At 38.6% G+C, this 14884-nt stretch overlaps 1 protein-coding gene across 5 annotated transcripts in view; it reads left to right on the plus strand.

Annotated features, from left to right (window-relative positions):
* The window catches only part of TRIP11 (thyroid hormone receptor interactor 11), a 62788-nt gene that overhangs the window by 40402 nt on the left and 7502 nt on the right, over positions 1–14884 (plus strand). For all 5 annotated transcript variants that reach the window (XM_025919078.2, XM_025919077.2, XM_086708977.1 and 2 more), the window contains 2 exons: positions 164–267; positions 4792–4891. In XM_025919078.2, coding sequence (XP_025774863.2) covers positions 164–267; positions 4792–4891 — 204 coding nt within the window. Of the gene's footprint in view, positions 1–163; positions 268–4791; positions 4892–14884 lie in introns of those variants that run through there.

Here is a 14884-nt window from a genome sequence, read left to right on the forward strand (position 1 = left end):
TTGGCTTCTTTGCCGTCAGCACGGAGCCCACTTCAAATTCTCTGTCACGCTCTCTCAAAGATAAATAAAAGTATATATGTTAAAAAAAACTTTTCAAGTGGTTTAAAATGCTAATTTTATCACATAATTGCCAAATACTAATGTAACTTTTTTTTCTCCTTAGAGGAAAAAGCTATGTATTCTGCCGAACTAGAAAAGCACAAACAGCTTGTAGCTGAATGGAAGAAAAAGGCAGAACATTTAGAAGGAAAACTGATGTCATTACAGGTTGGTCAAAATAATTTTCTCTTGTATGTATTATTATTGATGAACAATTGTAGAGTTTTTGTTTTAGAAATAATCTGCTAAACAGTTAATTTTAGTAAATGTTGTTTGAGTGGCTACTTGTTACCCTATGTTTTGGCCTAATGATGGATGGGCTATTTTCTCCGTGTGACTTAGAGTTTAGAGGAGACAAAACACATGTAAGATGATGGGAATTTTTATTTGTATTTATTTTTACTTTTATTTATTTATTTACGTTTATTTATTTTTGAGAGGGAGAGAGAGAGTGAACATGCAGGGGTGGGGCGGAGAGAGAATCCCAAGCAAGCTCCATGCACTGTCATTGCAGAGCCTGATGCAGGACTTGAATTCACGAACCATGAGATCATGACCTGAGCCGAAGTCAAGAGTCAGATGTTTAACCAACTGAGCCATGCAGGCACCCCGAGATGGTGGAAATTTTAATTTTTTTAGCATAGATGAATGTTTTAGGGGACGCTAAAAAAATTAACCTACACTTGTAACTATAATTTTCTTTTTTCAACTAGATACATTGAGCACTTTATTTCACATGGATTAAAATAATGTAGATTATCCTTTAGATCTTTTTCTTTTGCAGCATAATCCTTTAAAATGTCTTTTTTTTGGGTGCCTGGGTGTCTCAGTCAGTTTAGCATCCGACTCTTGATTTTAGCTCAGGTCACGATCCCAGGGTCGTGGGATTGAGCCCACATTGGGCTCTACTTTGAGTGTGGATGGAGCCTGCTTAAGATTCTCTCACTGTCTCTCTCTCTCTCTCTCTCTCTCTCTCTCTCTCTCTCTCTCTCTTTTTCTCCTTCTGTCCCTCTCACCTGCTCACATGCATGTGTGCATTCTCTAAAATAAAAAAATAACAATAATAAAGTATCTTTATTAGATTTCATATGTACAAGAATCATATATAAAGTATAGATAAAATGAACCCCCATGAAGAGAGATGACATGAAAGTGATTTACTTTAAGAATTTAAGGTGAACTTTTCTAAGTTATAAGTAGACTTTGTTGATAGCTGGTGGAAAGTAATAAGATTTGTTTACCTGTTATTAGTAGTAAATATGTTGTTCAGGTCTATTAAATTCCTAATAAAAGAAGACATAAAGTTTTGAAATTTTTATTAATTACCGAGTGGCTGCAGAACAGTATTTAGATAATACATATACAATATAAGAATAGCAATACTGCAGATAACCCCTTGCCACCCGGTAGAAGGAAAGAAATGTTGTCCTTGGAAGTTCCTGATGCATCCTCCATATCTCCTCCCAGCGTTACTACTTCAGAGAGAACCACTAGTCCAAAACGTTATGCTTAACACCCCTTGTTTTTCTGTATGGTTATCACATATGTTTGCATCTCCATATAGTACACTGTATGGTTTTGCATAGTTTTGAACTCTGTATAAATGCAATTTTGAAATGTATGTAAATTCAATAAATCTGCAAGTTGCTTTTTTTCACTTCGTATTCTATCATATTCATGAGTTTTAGCCATTTTACTGTGTGTTCCTGTGGGTGCATGGCTTATTGTTTTCACTGCTGCATTTATTGCATGAATGTATAATTTATTTACCCATTTTACTGATAAAGGACATTGCCATTATCTGCTATCTTATCTGTATCTTGATTGCAACTGCTGGGTCCTGAGACATGTGTGGGCAGTTTCAACTTTATTCAGTCATGGCAAGTTATTTTCTAAAGCAGTTGTGCTAATGTATTCCTACCAGTGGTGCCGGAGAGTTCTTGTTTTGTGTCATTAGCAACAGTTGGCATTCTCAGTATTTTTAGTTTTTGCCAATGGACTAGGTGGGAAGGGCTGTCCTCCTGTGGTTTTAATTTTTATTTGTCTGACTGCTAATGAAATGAAGCATCTTAAAAATTTTTTTTTTATTTTTAAGAGAGTGAGCGGGGGAGGGTCAGAGAGAGAGAGAAGCGGGGGGAGGGAGGGAGGGAGACACAGAATCTGAAGCAGCCTCCAGACTCTGAACTGTCACCACAGAGCCTGACGCGGGGCTTGAACTCACAAGCTGTGAGATCATAACCTGAGCCGAAGTTGGGCCCTCAACTGACTGAGCCACCCTGGCGTCCCAAAATCAAGCATCTTTTAATACGTTTATTGGCCATTTATGCTTACTTCCTGGTCAGCTCATTAATACATTTAAACAGATGTTTTATCTAACACTTTGAGTTGTTTCCAGTGGGTCCAGAGAATCACGTCTCTGATACTGTCAGAAGTCCAGATCTTTTTTTTAAACCAGCTTTATTCGTTTATTTTTTTAAGTTTAAAATGTAACATATACTTAGAAAACGAACAAAAACTATGCAGGAAGTAGTAAAAATAAGAGCTGAAATTAGTGAAATAAAACCCAAACAAATGGTAGATAATACATATACGTGAAGTCTAAGTGTTAATTTTAGAGAAAGTCTTAGCATGGTTTTGAGCTTTAATAATTTCTTAAATAGAAATGCTATGGGGTTGAAAAATTATGGAGTTGAAGGTTTATTTAAATTTCTTTTATACTAAATTTAGTTTTGTGGATTTCAAATATTAAATTTTTTATTTAACATCTTTAGCTCAGTCCCTCTGTGTATCAGTTAGGGTTCAACCTGAAAAGCAGAACCAGTAGGGGGTGTGGGGTGTGTAACACACCCCCACAGTGTTATATGTGATATGTAGAGGTACACACCTATGAGGTTTATTCTAAAGAATTGGCAGTGTGATTATGGGAGTTGGTAGTCACAATGGGAAGATCCCATCACATGCAGCCTGGAACCCACAGGCATAGGCCAAAGGTATTCTCCACAGATGGTCAAGAAAGAACATCACAAGCAGGACAGAACTCCATGGGGAGGGCTGATGTTGCAGTCTACAGCAAGAATTTTTTCTCCTTTTGAGGGAAGGCTCAGCCTTGCTTCAACTAGCTCAGTCAGGTCCACCCTGATTATTCAGGATAAATGCCTTCCTTAAATTCAGTTGATTAGGGGCTTTGATTACATTTGCAAAATACCTTCACAGCAACATCTAGATGATGTTTGATTGCATAACTGGGGGCTGTCGTCTATCTAAGATGACACATCAAAAACACTGTCCCTCTGATTCAAGAAGGTAAAAGTTGACCTGAAATTTACACGGGCGAGTACTCTAGATAGCCAAGAAAATTGTGTGAAACAACAACAGTAAGGAGGGGCTTGCTTACTAAATATCAAATATTGACTAGATGAGTAGAACAGAAGGAGAATCCAGAAATAGAGCTTAGGATACATTTGAGCATTTAAAACCAGCCCTAAACAAATTTCAACTTCATGGAAACAGGATAGGTTATCCAACTGATATACGACGTCGCCACAGCTGGCTGTCTGTATGGAAGAAAATAAAATTGGATCCCTATCTCATACCATATACGAAAGTAAATTCCAATTGTATTAAAGCTTGGATTCTCAACTGGGAGTGGTGCTGGAAACCTGGGGCTGTTTTTGGCTGTGGTCTTCTGGCATTTAGTGGGTGGGGGCCAGGAATGTCAAAAGCACACCTATTGAGAAACACTGTTTGGAAGGTGTAAATATTAAAACAACTTTGCAAGGAAACCTGGAAGACCACATGTAGAGTCTAGGGGCAAGGAGGAGCCTAAGCAAGACCAGAACTCCAGAATCTGTGAAAGCAAAGTAGGACATGTTTACAATAGACAGTTTAAACACTTGTACATGGCAAAAGGTATTATGCAGTCAATAGACAAATGACAGATCTGGCAAATAGTCCTTGTAGCACTGGTGACCAAGGGTTCACGTCTACCCTACAAGGTGCTTTTACAAACAACAAGAGAAAGTTTAGTGGAGAAATGGGCAAGGTATGCAAAGAAGTTTTCACAGAAAAGCACCCCTGGGGGAGCCTGGGTCCTCGGTTCAGGTCATGACCTCGCGGTTCATGGGTTCGAGCCCCGCATCAGGTTCCGTGCTGATGGTGTGGAGCCTGCTTGGGATTCTGTCTTCCCCTCCACTGCTCGCTCTCTGTCTCTCAAAGCAAATAAACATTTAAAAAATTTTTTAATTAAAAAAAAAAAACCTGTGAATTTCCTATAAACATGGAAAAATGCTCAAATTCACTAGTAGAGAAATAAAAATTAATAAAGTAATGACATGTCATTTTATACTCATCAGGCTTGCAAAAATTAAAAAGACCATTTGTTACATTTCTTGACTTTTTTTATATCTGCTTTTTGTAGTTTTTATTCTCTTCTTGTCGCTTTTTTTCCCCCTTTTGTCACCATACTATCTTTTAGTAGCATCTTACTTACTTACTTACTTACTAAGGGAGCTAGTATTGTGCTGTGAAGTACCAGTTCTGTCTTTGATACTTACTGTGTGAACTTGCCTGAGGTCACAGTGGTACAGCTTCATCAGCTGAATAGAAGAGGGTTGACAGACTCTGTCCTCCAGCCGTGTAGTTTGTGAAGTAGTTCTTCCAGGCTGCTTTTTAACGAACTTCTCTCTTCCTCAGGAGCGTTTCGATGAAGCAAATGCTGCGTTGGATTCGGCATCGAGACTTACAGAACAGTTAGATTTAAAGGAAGAACAAATTGAAGAACTTAAAAAGCAAAGTAGGTGTTTTTTCTTTTCCTTTTTTTCCTGGCAACACTAGTGCTGAATCAGGTGTAGTGTTCTCAGAGGCACTGGTGCCGTTGAGTGAGACCAGCTTCCACTGGGTGTGACTTCTATTTCCATCTCTTGTGACCAGCTTGCTTCAGTTTTAATACGGTCCTCGTGAAACCAGAGTCAGAAGTTGGCCTTGCCTATCCAGTTAGTTTTCCTGGATGTTGAGGCAGTCCAGTTGTGTTGGGTGTCACCCTGTCGGTCATCAGGGGAAATGATTTTACTGACCTGACTTTTTATGGTTAGGCGTCCCTGATCATTCTGTGTTCATCCTACCTAAAGCCATCGGACGTGTTAGGACAGTATTCTCGAGCCAAAGAGTAACTTCTTGTGGCCTGAACCTCCGGCCATAACCTTTTATGATTATGGATGATGCTTTACAAATAGACACTCATTTATATAATGGTGTGATGCTTATAAGATAAGCCCTGCCAGTTTCCTAAGGTGAGTCCTGTGCTTAGGATTGTCAGTTGGGCCTCAAGTAATCAGGGGGTTCATAATGCTTTGTTGAGTCTAACCGCTGACTAAGTTGGCATCTCATCATTCAGTCTCTGATTTAAGGGTTCCTGGGGAGTTGAAGCTATTCTGGGGCTGCCTGCAGTAGGTGGTGATCTAAGGTTATCAGAAAGGTGACCGTGGAGCCTAGAAATGTACCACCTTTAGGTATCTGGGTTGGGTGTGGTAGCACCAAGGCACGTAATTAAAGGAATTAAGTACCTCAGAATGTTTTATTAATGTAAAATAGAAATAAGAAACAGGCAAAATTAGGAGGAGATGGCCCGGCAGAAAGAGACACTGCCGGCTGACAGAAACAGCGACTCGGCCACTAAGGAGGCAGGCAGGCAGGAACGACCGAAGCACGGGTACCAAAGGACGAGCCAAGCCAAAGGAAGTTGTCCTAAATCTAACGACAGACAGCAGATGAGAGATTTTTAGGAATATAAAAGACAGGAAGCTACATGATGTGAGGTCGTTGTCCTCAAGATAATGATTTCTGAGGCAAATCACTGCCCAACTGAAAGTCCTGTGTCTGCTCTGTTGAACTTGGCCAGCCTTGGAGCTCTAAATCTCATAGGGGGCGGGGCTGGGCAGCCAGGAAACAATTAAAGATTGAGCATCATGAACATTTTATGTAACATATACTCTGTCACATTTAGTCTTCTCTTATTTACTCTTCGCAAGCAATTGTAAAGTAGGTGATACGAGTTCCATTTTATAAGTCAAAGGAACTGAGATTTGAACCCTTAAACTCTGATCTTTTTGCCCTTGACCAAAGCTCATATCTTTCCATGTTACTTTATTTTGTCCTGTCAGGAAGATGGTTATTTATAGTTTGATTTCTATTTTGTTCTGTATATCTCCGTCTCCTTTAAAGATAGGGCAGCATTCTCTATACTGTGCCCTACATGTCGAAAAGATCGCTCCTATGGGAAGGCCATATTTATTGGGAAAATGCCAGAGCAACTGTAGCATTATCTGAAGACATACGGCCAACCCAGAGAGGACACACTGGGTACCCCAGGGACTGGCCAGAGAACTGACAGCTTAAGGTAGCGCTGGACTAATGGAAGTGAAAAAGCAGTATTCTAAGCCAACTCATTGGTCTGGGACATGCCAGTGCTGTATGGTATGCTGCTATGTAATATTTAAGGCCACATCCTCTTTTAGGTATCTACCTGAGTCATTTCCAGCAGATGATGGTAAGATTAAAGATTCTGTGTCTTACTGTAGTTGCTAAATAGTATGAGTCCCTGTGCTACTTAGGCCTTGTTCAGACACTCACTTAAACTCCCAGTAGTAGAATATATCAGGTTCAGATTATATCTGACAAAGCTTGGGTGGCCTCGGTCCCTACTGACGTAAAAAGTTACAGTTACCATGCAGTCATGCAGTGTGAATGTGTAGGAACTTTGGACTCATTTTGTGTGGAGTAAATATTAGCTTCAGGAAAGCTCTGGTTATGCTTGAGGTCAGGCAGGTATTTGAGAGGTCAGGCAGGAGGCCAGTGTTGCACAGACGGGAAGGGGAGTGAAGAGACAGTTCTGTTGTGTCTTTAAGTCATTCTCGCCATTTACATTCTTGCCTCTTTTTAACAGTCTGTTTTCTTTTATTACCTCAGTGCTTAATATTGCTTTTCTATCTGTAAACACAAATGTGATTTTATTTTCTCAAAGCTGCACTCTTGATTTGATAATATAAATAAGACCGTGATTGGCTTGGTTGTTTCAAAAGAATCACTGTATATTTTCTTTCATAGATCATTAAGTACTTTAAATGTTGATTGATGTTGTAATACTGTACTTTATTTTTAACACAAAACTTGGCCAGACAGCGAAAATATTTGCCAGGAGAAACAATTTTGAAAAAGACAGATTGACTTTTGTTGCAAGAAAGTACATAGAGACTTGAATTGTAGAAGCAAAGCATTGTTTTATTTCTAAACATCTGTAGACTGATGATTAGTTGATACGCAGTTTCAACATTTAAACAATATTGGGAAACTCACCTTAAAAGTGGTATTTTCCTCAAAATGCTTGGTTATGTTCTTGCTACCAGAGATGAGATGATTCATTCTGGTCAAACGTATGAAAAGGGAGCTATTACGTACAACACCAGTATGAAAGCAGCAGGTCTTTGATGATTTCAGTCGTTCTTAGAGTCACAGCTGTTAGTGCTAGATACTTGCAACAGTAGGTCTAGGTTCCGGGTATTTGCAGGCCTTGTGTGAAGTGTATGAAGGTGCCTTATCAGGCATTAAGTAATTAATGAGAACCGACAACTTGGCTTCATGTTAGATGCTGTGTGAGATGCTAGATAGGATCCTTTCTTCCAAGGAGTTTAGTTAAGTAACATGTAGCGTAGATACAGAATAGGTTCACAGAGTAAGACAGTGATGTGCTGCAGTGGTCATAAAAGAGTGTGTATTTTCTTCTCTAAGAATCTCATTGAGGGTCAAGGGCATTCTGTGGAGGGAAGGATCTTGAGCAGAGCCCTAAACTAGTAGTAGGGTTTCACCCCCAAAATGTAAGAACGTCTCTCTCCCTTGCCCTCCTAGTGTGACCCCTTTCTCCATAAAACAACATTGAAAGGAAACCCTACGATCCTATAGGTGCTATATTTTCATAGAGAATGTTGGCTGGTAGAAGATCTATTGCTTTCCTTCTTTCTATAAATTGTTCTTTCAGCATTTTACCTGCAAGTGTTTTTGTTCAATACAGTTCCAAAGACTTACTTTGCACACCATCCTGTATTCCTGACCTTCAAACTTACGGCACTGGTCCTCTGTGAAGCAAATAGGACGACGGTGTCTTTCATTCACTGTTCTGAACTGATCAGCATTCAGAATTTCTGTGGGATTGTCAGACATGGGGAAGTGTGCACCTGGGGAAACCTAGACTACAGCTGAACTATTAAAAGATCTGTGATCTTGCTGTATTTATGGCCAGATTTGGCATTTTCCTTCTTTCACTTCTTGTGTTCTCCACCTTCATCCTTGAGGTCAGTTCCTGCTTAAATGAAAAGATGGGATAAAATTGAAGTAGAAAGCACAAAATAGTTCTTGTTTTGATAAGTTATTCAGAAGGATGGTGAATGTTACGATACATGAAGAAAAAGAAGTTTTCATAAGCAATACAAATTTAGATTCTAGCGTTGGAAATATCTTTTGGTATGTCTGCCTGTCTATGGCTGCGCCTTAAAGGACCCCATAACTAAGTTTGTTTTGTTGGTGTGTGTTTTTTTAAAACTATCTTTTAGAGCACTTTTAGGTTTACAACAAAATCGAGAGGGAGGTATAGGCATTTCCCATGTAACCGTTTTCCCTCCATTATCAACATCACTCACCGGAACGGTACTTTTTGGGTTTATATACCAAGGATGAACCTACAATGACACGTCATGATCACCCAAAGTCCTCAGTTTACCTTAAGGTTTACTCCCGGTGTTATGTATTCTATGTGTTATATATTCTAAGGGTTTGGGCAGATGTCTAGTGAATTACATCATGATAGTGTCAGAGGATTTGCGCTGCCTTAAAAGTCGTCTGTGCTCTCCACCTGTTCGTCTCTTTCCCCCTCCCTCTACCCTCACCTCTGGAAACCGCTGATCTTCTTACTGCCTCCATAGTTTTTGCCTTTTCCAGAACATTATATAGTTGGAAGCAGACAGTATGTAGCCCTTTCGGATTAGCTTCTTTCACTTAGTAATATGCATTTAAAGTTCCACCGTGTCTTTTCATAGTTTGAGAGCTCATTTCTTTTTAGCGCTGAATGATATTCCATTGTCTGGATGCACCATGGTTTATTTATCCACTCACCCACTGAATGAAGGACATCTTGGTTGTTTCCAAGTTTTAGCCATTATGAATAAAGATGCTATAAAGTTACGAGCGCAGGATTTTGTGTGGATGTAAGTTTCCAGCTCCTTTGTGTAAATACTGAGGAGTGTGGTTGCTACAGCGTATGGTAAGAGCATGTTTAGTTTTGTAAGAAAGCGCCAGACTCTTGCAGAGTGGCCTCACCACCTTGCATCCCCGCCTCCTGCTCACTGGCGCCTGCTGTTGTCAGGGTTGCAGCATTTGGCCATTCTGATAGTGTGTGGTGATACCGTGTTATTTTCATTTGCATTTCCCTGAAGACGAATAATGTGGAACATCTTTTCATACGTTTATTTACCATCTATACATCATCTTTGGTGAGGTTGTCAAGGGTTTTGGTTCATTTAAAAAATTTTTTAGGAAATTCTGGTGACTGCTTTTTAAAAAATCTTTAAGTTGAGAATGGAAAATTACAGTGTGTAGTTGTGTTTTTTTTTTTGAAGGAAATCTAAAAGAATGTATAAAATGAGTCCCAATAAACCTACTGTAATATGAAGCATAAAAATAGGTTTTAAAGCTACAAATATAAAAGAGATTTAAAATGTTTTTCATGGAACTACCTTTATGGTGCTAGATGGTAGAGTTTTTATTTTAAATAAAGACATTCCGTTTTCCAGGACATGATTTATACAAGAAAACATATAATGTCCTGTTGAACATAGGCCAAATACATTCCCAGACGCTTTGTTACCCAAACCTTTTGAGGGATTTCTTTATAGATGTTTTTGGCAGAAGTGGTGATTTTAGAGGAAACATATAAGAAATACCAGATGCAGTTTTCTGAATTGCCATAAATGGTTAAAAAATTATTTGTGATGATATAAACATCTGGGGGTATACTAGACAATGCCAAGATTTTAGTTAAGAAAAAAGTTAGTATCAATTAGGTAAATAAGCCCTTTTAAACTTAATGGTCATATTTTTAAATGTGTGTTTTATTAATTCTTCTAAGTACAAAGGGAAAAGTATATTGTGTAGAGATGAGAATGTTTTGAGTTAATGTGTTTTGTGTATTTTCCCTCATATGGATGGGGTAATTCAGAACATAAATCATGTATTCTTTTTTGTCCTGTGTTCTGGTCTTCCCAGATCCTCTCCCTTCCTAGAGAAAAATGAATCAGTCTCGCATTTACTTCTCAAAAATTCATTGTTTCCTGCTGTGTACCTGGCACCAGGATAGGCACTGGAGAGAGAAAGACAGGGGACTGGTACTTTCAGGAGGCTTCTAGTCAGCCACGAAGGGGAAGGTTGCATGTAATCACAAATAGGCAACAGATTTCAGAAGGAAGGAACAATTCATACTACTTGATGATGGTAATGTGGAAGGGTGGAGAAGGTACAGTATACTGGACCTCACCTGAGTGACTAATAGGTACAGCTAAGCAGGCAGGAAGCTGGGGAAGAGCGTTCTAGACAGAGGGAGGAATTCGTATACCTGAAACTGGCTGAAGATCTGGTGACCGGCAATGACCAAAGGGAAGGCGGAGGTGGAAGCGGGTAGTTAATGTGGAGAAACGAAACTGTAAGTGTGGATCACAAACACAACTTATAAACTGGGGGCCAAGTCATAATCACGTGAAAGCGCAAAGAGGACCAAGGAGAGACAGTGTTGAATCGGAGAGTTCCTCACGGAGGCTCCACCCGACTGTCGCCACGCAGGCATGGAGGCCCAGCGCTGCCAAATCTCCGGCTCCTTCAAGAGACACTGGAAATGCAGACTTTTGTGTGAAATATTCCAGTTTTCTATGTGACACTGAATTTAAAACAACCTGTGTGGGCTGAAAAAGCATTTTTGGGGGCCAGATTGAGTCAGTGCTCATTTGCAACAGGGAACTTTCAGAAACGAGTTGAGGCTCAGTCTGCCGCTTAGCCTTTTGTCATTGTTTTCTATCGTGATGATGATACTCAGTAAGTGGCAACATTATTATCACGACTTTACTTTTCTCTGACAAAATTGCGGCCCTTTCTTTTGGGATTTGGCTAGTCTGTGTGAACCTTTTAAAGTGAAAATATGTAACTTGATTCACGGTATTGTCTTCTGAAAAACTTTTGTTTCGATATGGAAAAATGCAGTACAGATTACTTGAATTCACACTGAAGGATTGAGGAAGGGGGGTAGAGGGGGAAAATAAATTTGATCTGGTTCCATTAAAGACATTTATATAAAAAAAAATCTCTTAAGTGCACATGGTAACTCTAATTTAATTGTACAAATAATCCAGGAGACCTCAATGTTGCTATTTCAGTGTAGTCCAGATTCTGATCTAGTGAAATTCAAATTAGTGAGGTTGTACTGTATTAATAAAACTCTTTTCCTGTGAGTTCATTGCGAGGTAGTGGAATTTCAAAAATTACTTTTCATTCATCAGTGAGTGATTACAGTTATGGAATGAGAAGGCACTTGCCATGTACTCTATCTAGACCTTAAAATTCAATCACATGGTTGAAAAGAATGGAGTTAAAAGACAAAGCAGATGTAGTATGTCTCAACTTCACGTGTTAAATACAAGATTTCTTTAAAAAGTTTTCTTTGGTGTTATAAAGAAAATGATTGTATGTTAAGTTGACATTCTGTAATAAAAAGACCATCTAACTTCTAGCCTTTGCCTTAATTATATTTAATTAAATATTAAACAAAGAGGCTACGTTTCCTTATAATGAATTTCATGTATTAGATTTAAATTTATTTTTTAGGTAGTGTAGTGCAAGTAAGACACTAGACTCAGTTTATTTACCAACACACCTGTAAATGAAATAATCTAACATTTTTTTCTTCCTTCGCTTGGCTCCTTTGCCTTGGTTCAAAAAGAGGATAAGACAAAATGGAGGCAAAATTATGGATGTTAATATAACCAAAGTGATACATTATTGGTATTGGTTAGGGGTAGGTTAAAAGATGGATTATTTTGTTATTTTAAGAAATCAGATGAATGAGTCCTAATGCTTTATATAGCACTTCACTGTTTAGAAAAGTCACATTTAATCAGTAGATTCAAAATCCTTTGAGATTAAGCATGCATATTTTACAAAATAGGCAACAAAGTCTGGCCCCGGTGACAGGACCGTGGTTCCTATCCAGGTCTTATTACAGGACCGTGATTCATATATTCTCCTGACCTTCAAGTCCTGTTCCAGTCACTTTTCTCAGTCAGGTGACTGTTAAAAAGTCTGACTTGAGTCTTGTCCAAGAGAGCTAAGTCATGCAATAGCCAAATGACTTTGTAAGGAGTGTGACTTAATTTTACGATGTGCTGTGAAGATAGTATTACAGTGCAGTGTTACTCATCACAAATAAAATGTAAAGTTACAATGAGCCGATTCGTTGTAGTCAGTTACATTTTATGTTCAATTTTGATGGTAAATCAAGTGATGAAGACCATGGTGTCCTCTCTAGGCATTCACAGAGAAGAGGCTGTGATCTGGCAGGTTTGAGGATCTCCTATGCTTAGAGTGATTCTTCCCCTAAACTAGACTAATCTCACTTGCTTTATTGCTCAACTCTCAAGTGTATCCCCCTGCCTTTTTTTTTTTATTATTATTGTTTTCAACTTCCAAAGAATTATTTTGGCATGTTAGATTATTTCACAGGGATATTATATTTGGCTAAAAACCCATTTCTGAATAACCGTTATTTTGTCTGCCCATATAAATACAGTTCTGATTTCAAATTGTGGTTTGAATTAGTGTTCAGTTTTTGTGGAGAAATCTTCAGGATCTCCGGTGGGAGGAAAATAAGGGTGCCTCGAGAAAGAGAGAAGTCCATAGGGGCCTTCGAAGTCGGTATTGCCTTTCTGTCCTAAACCTTTCCTAGTTCATACGGTTCTTCCAAGCCCTCCCCCAAAATTCTGAGGGTCTTTTCCTAGACTTAAATACCAGAATACATTGAAAATACTACATGAGTTTGAACCGTTCCAGGCGTGCCTGCAAGCATATGCAGGGTTATCAATTCTGTCACATTAGTTTAGGACTAAATATTCTGAGGAGTTTGAGAAATTTTTGCCCTATTATTTTGGCCATGAGGATGTTATGACCCTACCGTTCAGAACAGAGATTTTAATCAGAATTATAACCATTCTTGATGAATTTTCATCAAGAAAATATTTTTGACTTGAACTTTATTAAGACAGATTTCTTGATCTGTTTTTTATAGAGCAAGGTTAAATTTTTCTAATTTTACTAAAATTTTAATCAGAATCAATTCTTTGCTTTGTGCATATTACTCTGAAGATGTCTGTCGTTCAGTTTTATCTTTCTTTTGTTTTTTTAATAAGAGACGATATACTGTAGTGGTTATATCCTGGTTATGCTCCAAAGCAGTGCTATCCAATAAAAATATAATGCAAGCCACATGTATAATTTAATAATGTTTAGTAGCCAGGTGAAGTTGATTTTAGTAACATAATTTATATATCCCAGTATATCCAGAATATTATAATTTTGATATATAATCAATATAAAAAAAATCCTTAATTTTAGAAAAAGTTAGATAGGAGAAGGGAAATATGAGAGACGAGAAAGGTGGAGGTAAGCTTGACCTCTGGTTTTCTGCTACCTTTCCATAGTGGGGGAGGGTGAAACAGAAGACTGTGCTCATTGTTACTCTGGCTCTTGCTTTAGCTCATGAGTGGGATGATAGATTCAGAACATTGACACGAGATTAGTTTACTTACTGTTCATAGTTGAGAATTCTATTTACATTCAGAATGCAGTGTTAGGGCCCAAAGAGTACCATGCGTTCATTGTATATATGTGCCTGTTGAGAATCCAAAATCTTTTACTGACTCAAACTTTAATAATAATCTTGTTCTCTCTCTCCCTCTCCCTCTCCCTCTCCCTCTCCCTCTCCCTGTCCCTGTCCCTCTCTCTCTCTCTCTTGTTTTAATGTCCAAGCTTAAATTCCTTACTGGTAAGACAGGAAAGGAAACGTTTGTAGTAGATTTTCCGAACACAAACTTTGCTTTTATAATATGGTTATGGCAACCATCTCTATTTTGGTAAAGTTAGCCTATTATATGAATTACATTTTGCAACTTAGATTTTTGCAATTTAGAAGGACCACAAGCCATTGCAAACAGTTAAACTGAACATTTTTGTATATGCGTTTAGTACTCTAAATCAGAACATTAGGCATTGTGCAAGGCAGAATGAAAACATAAAGCAGATGGACCTGGCCTCATCTGTAGGGTTCAGATGAAACTTTGAGGAAGTGACCCTAGGACCTTAGATATGGAGGTGCTGATGGAAATGAGCTTTTCAAGTAGAAGAAAAAACATGGGTAGAGGTTGCATAGTTGGAATTGAGAGTCTGGAAATAAGCCGTACTTTTATGATCAATTGGTTTTCAACAAGGGTGCCAAAAGAACAGCTTTTCAACAGATGGCGCTGGAACAACCGGATGTCCACATGCACAAGAACAAAATCAATCCCTTACCTCACACCATGCGTGAGAATTAACTCAGCATGCATCACAGCCCTGCATTTTAAAGTCACAGTTATAACATTAAAAAAAAAGGGAGGGTGGTGTCTGGGTGGCTCGGTCGGTTAAGCGTCCGGCTTCGGCTCCGGTC

Source organism: Puma concolor, chromosome B3 (genome assembly GCF_028749965.1).
Source record: "Puma concolor isolate L17-30 chromosome B3, mPumCon1.1.hap2, whole genome shotgun sequence".
NCBI lineage: Eukaryota > Metazoa > Chordata > Mammalia > Carnivora > Felidae > Puma > Puma concolor.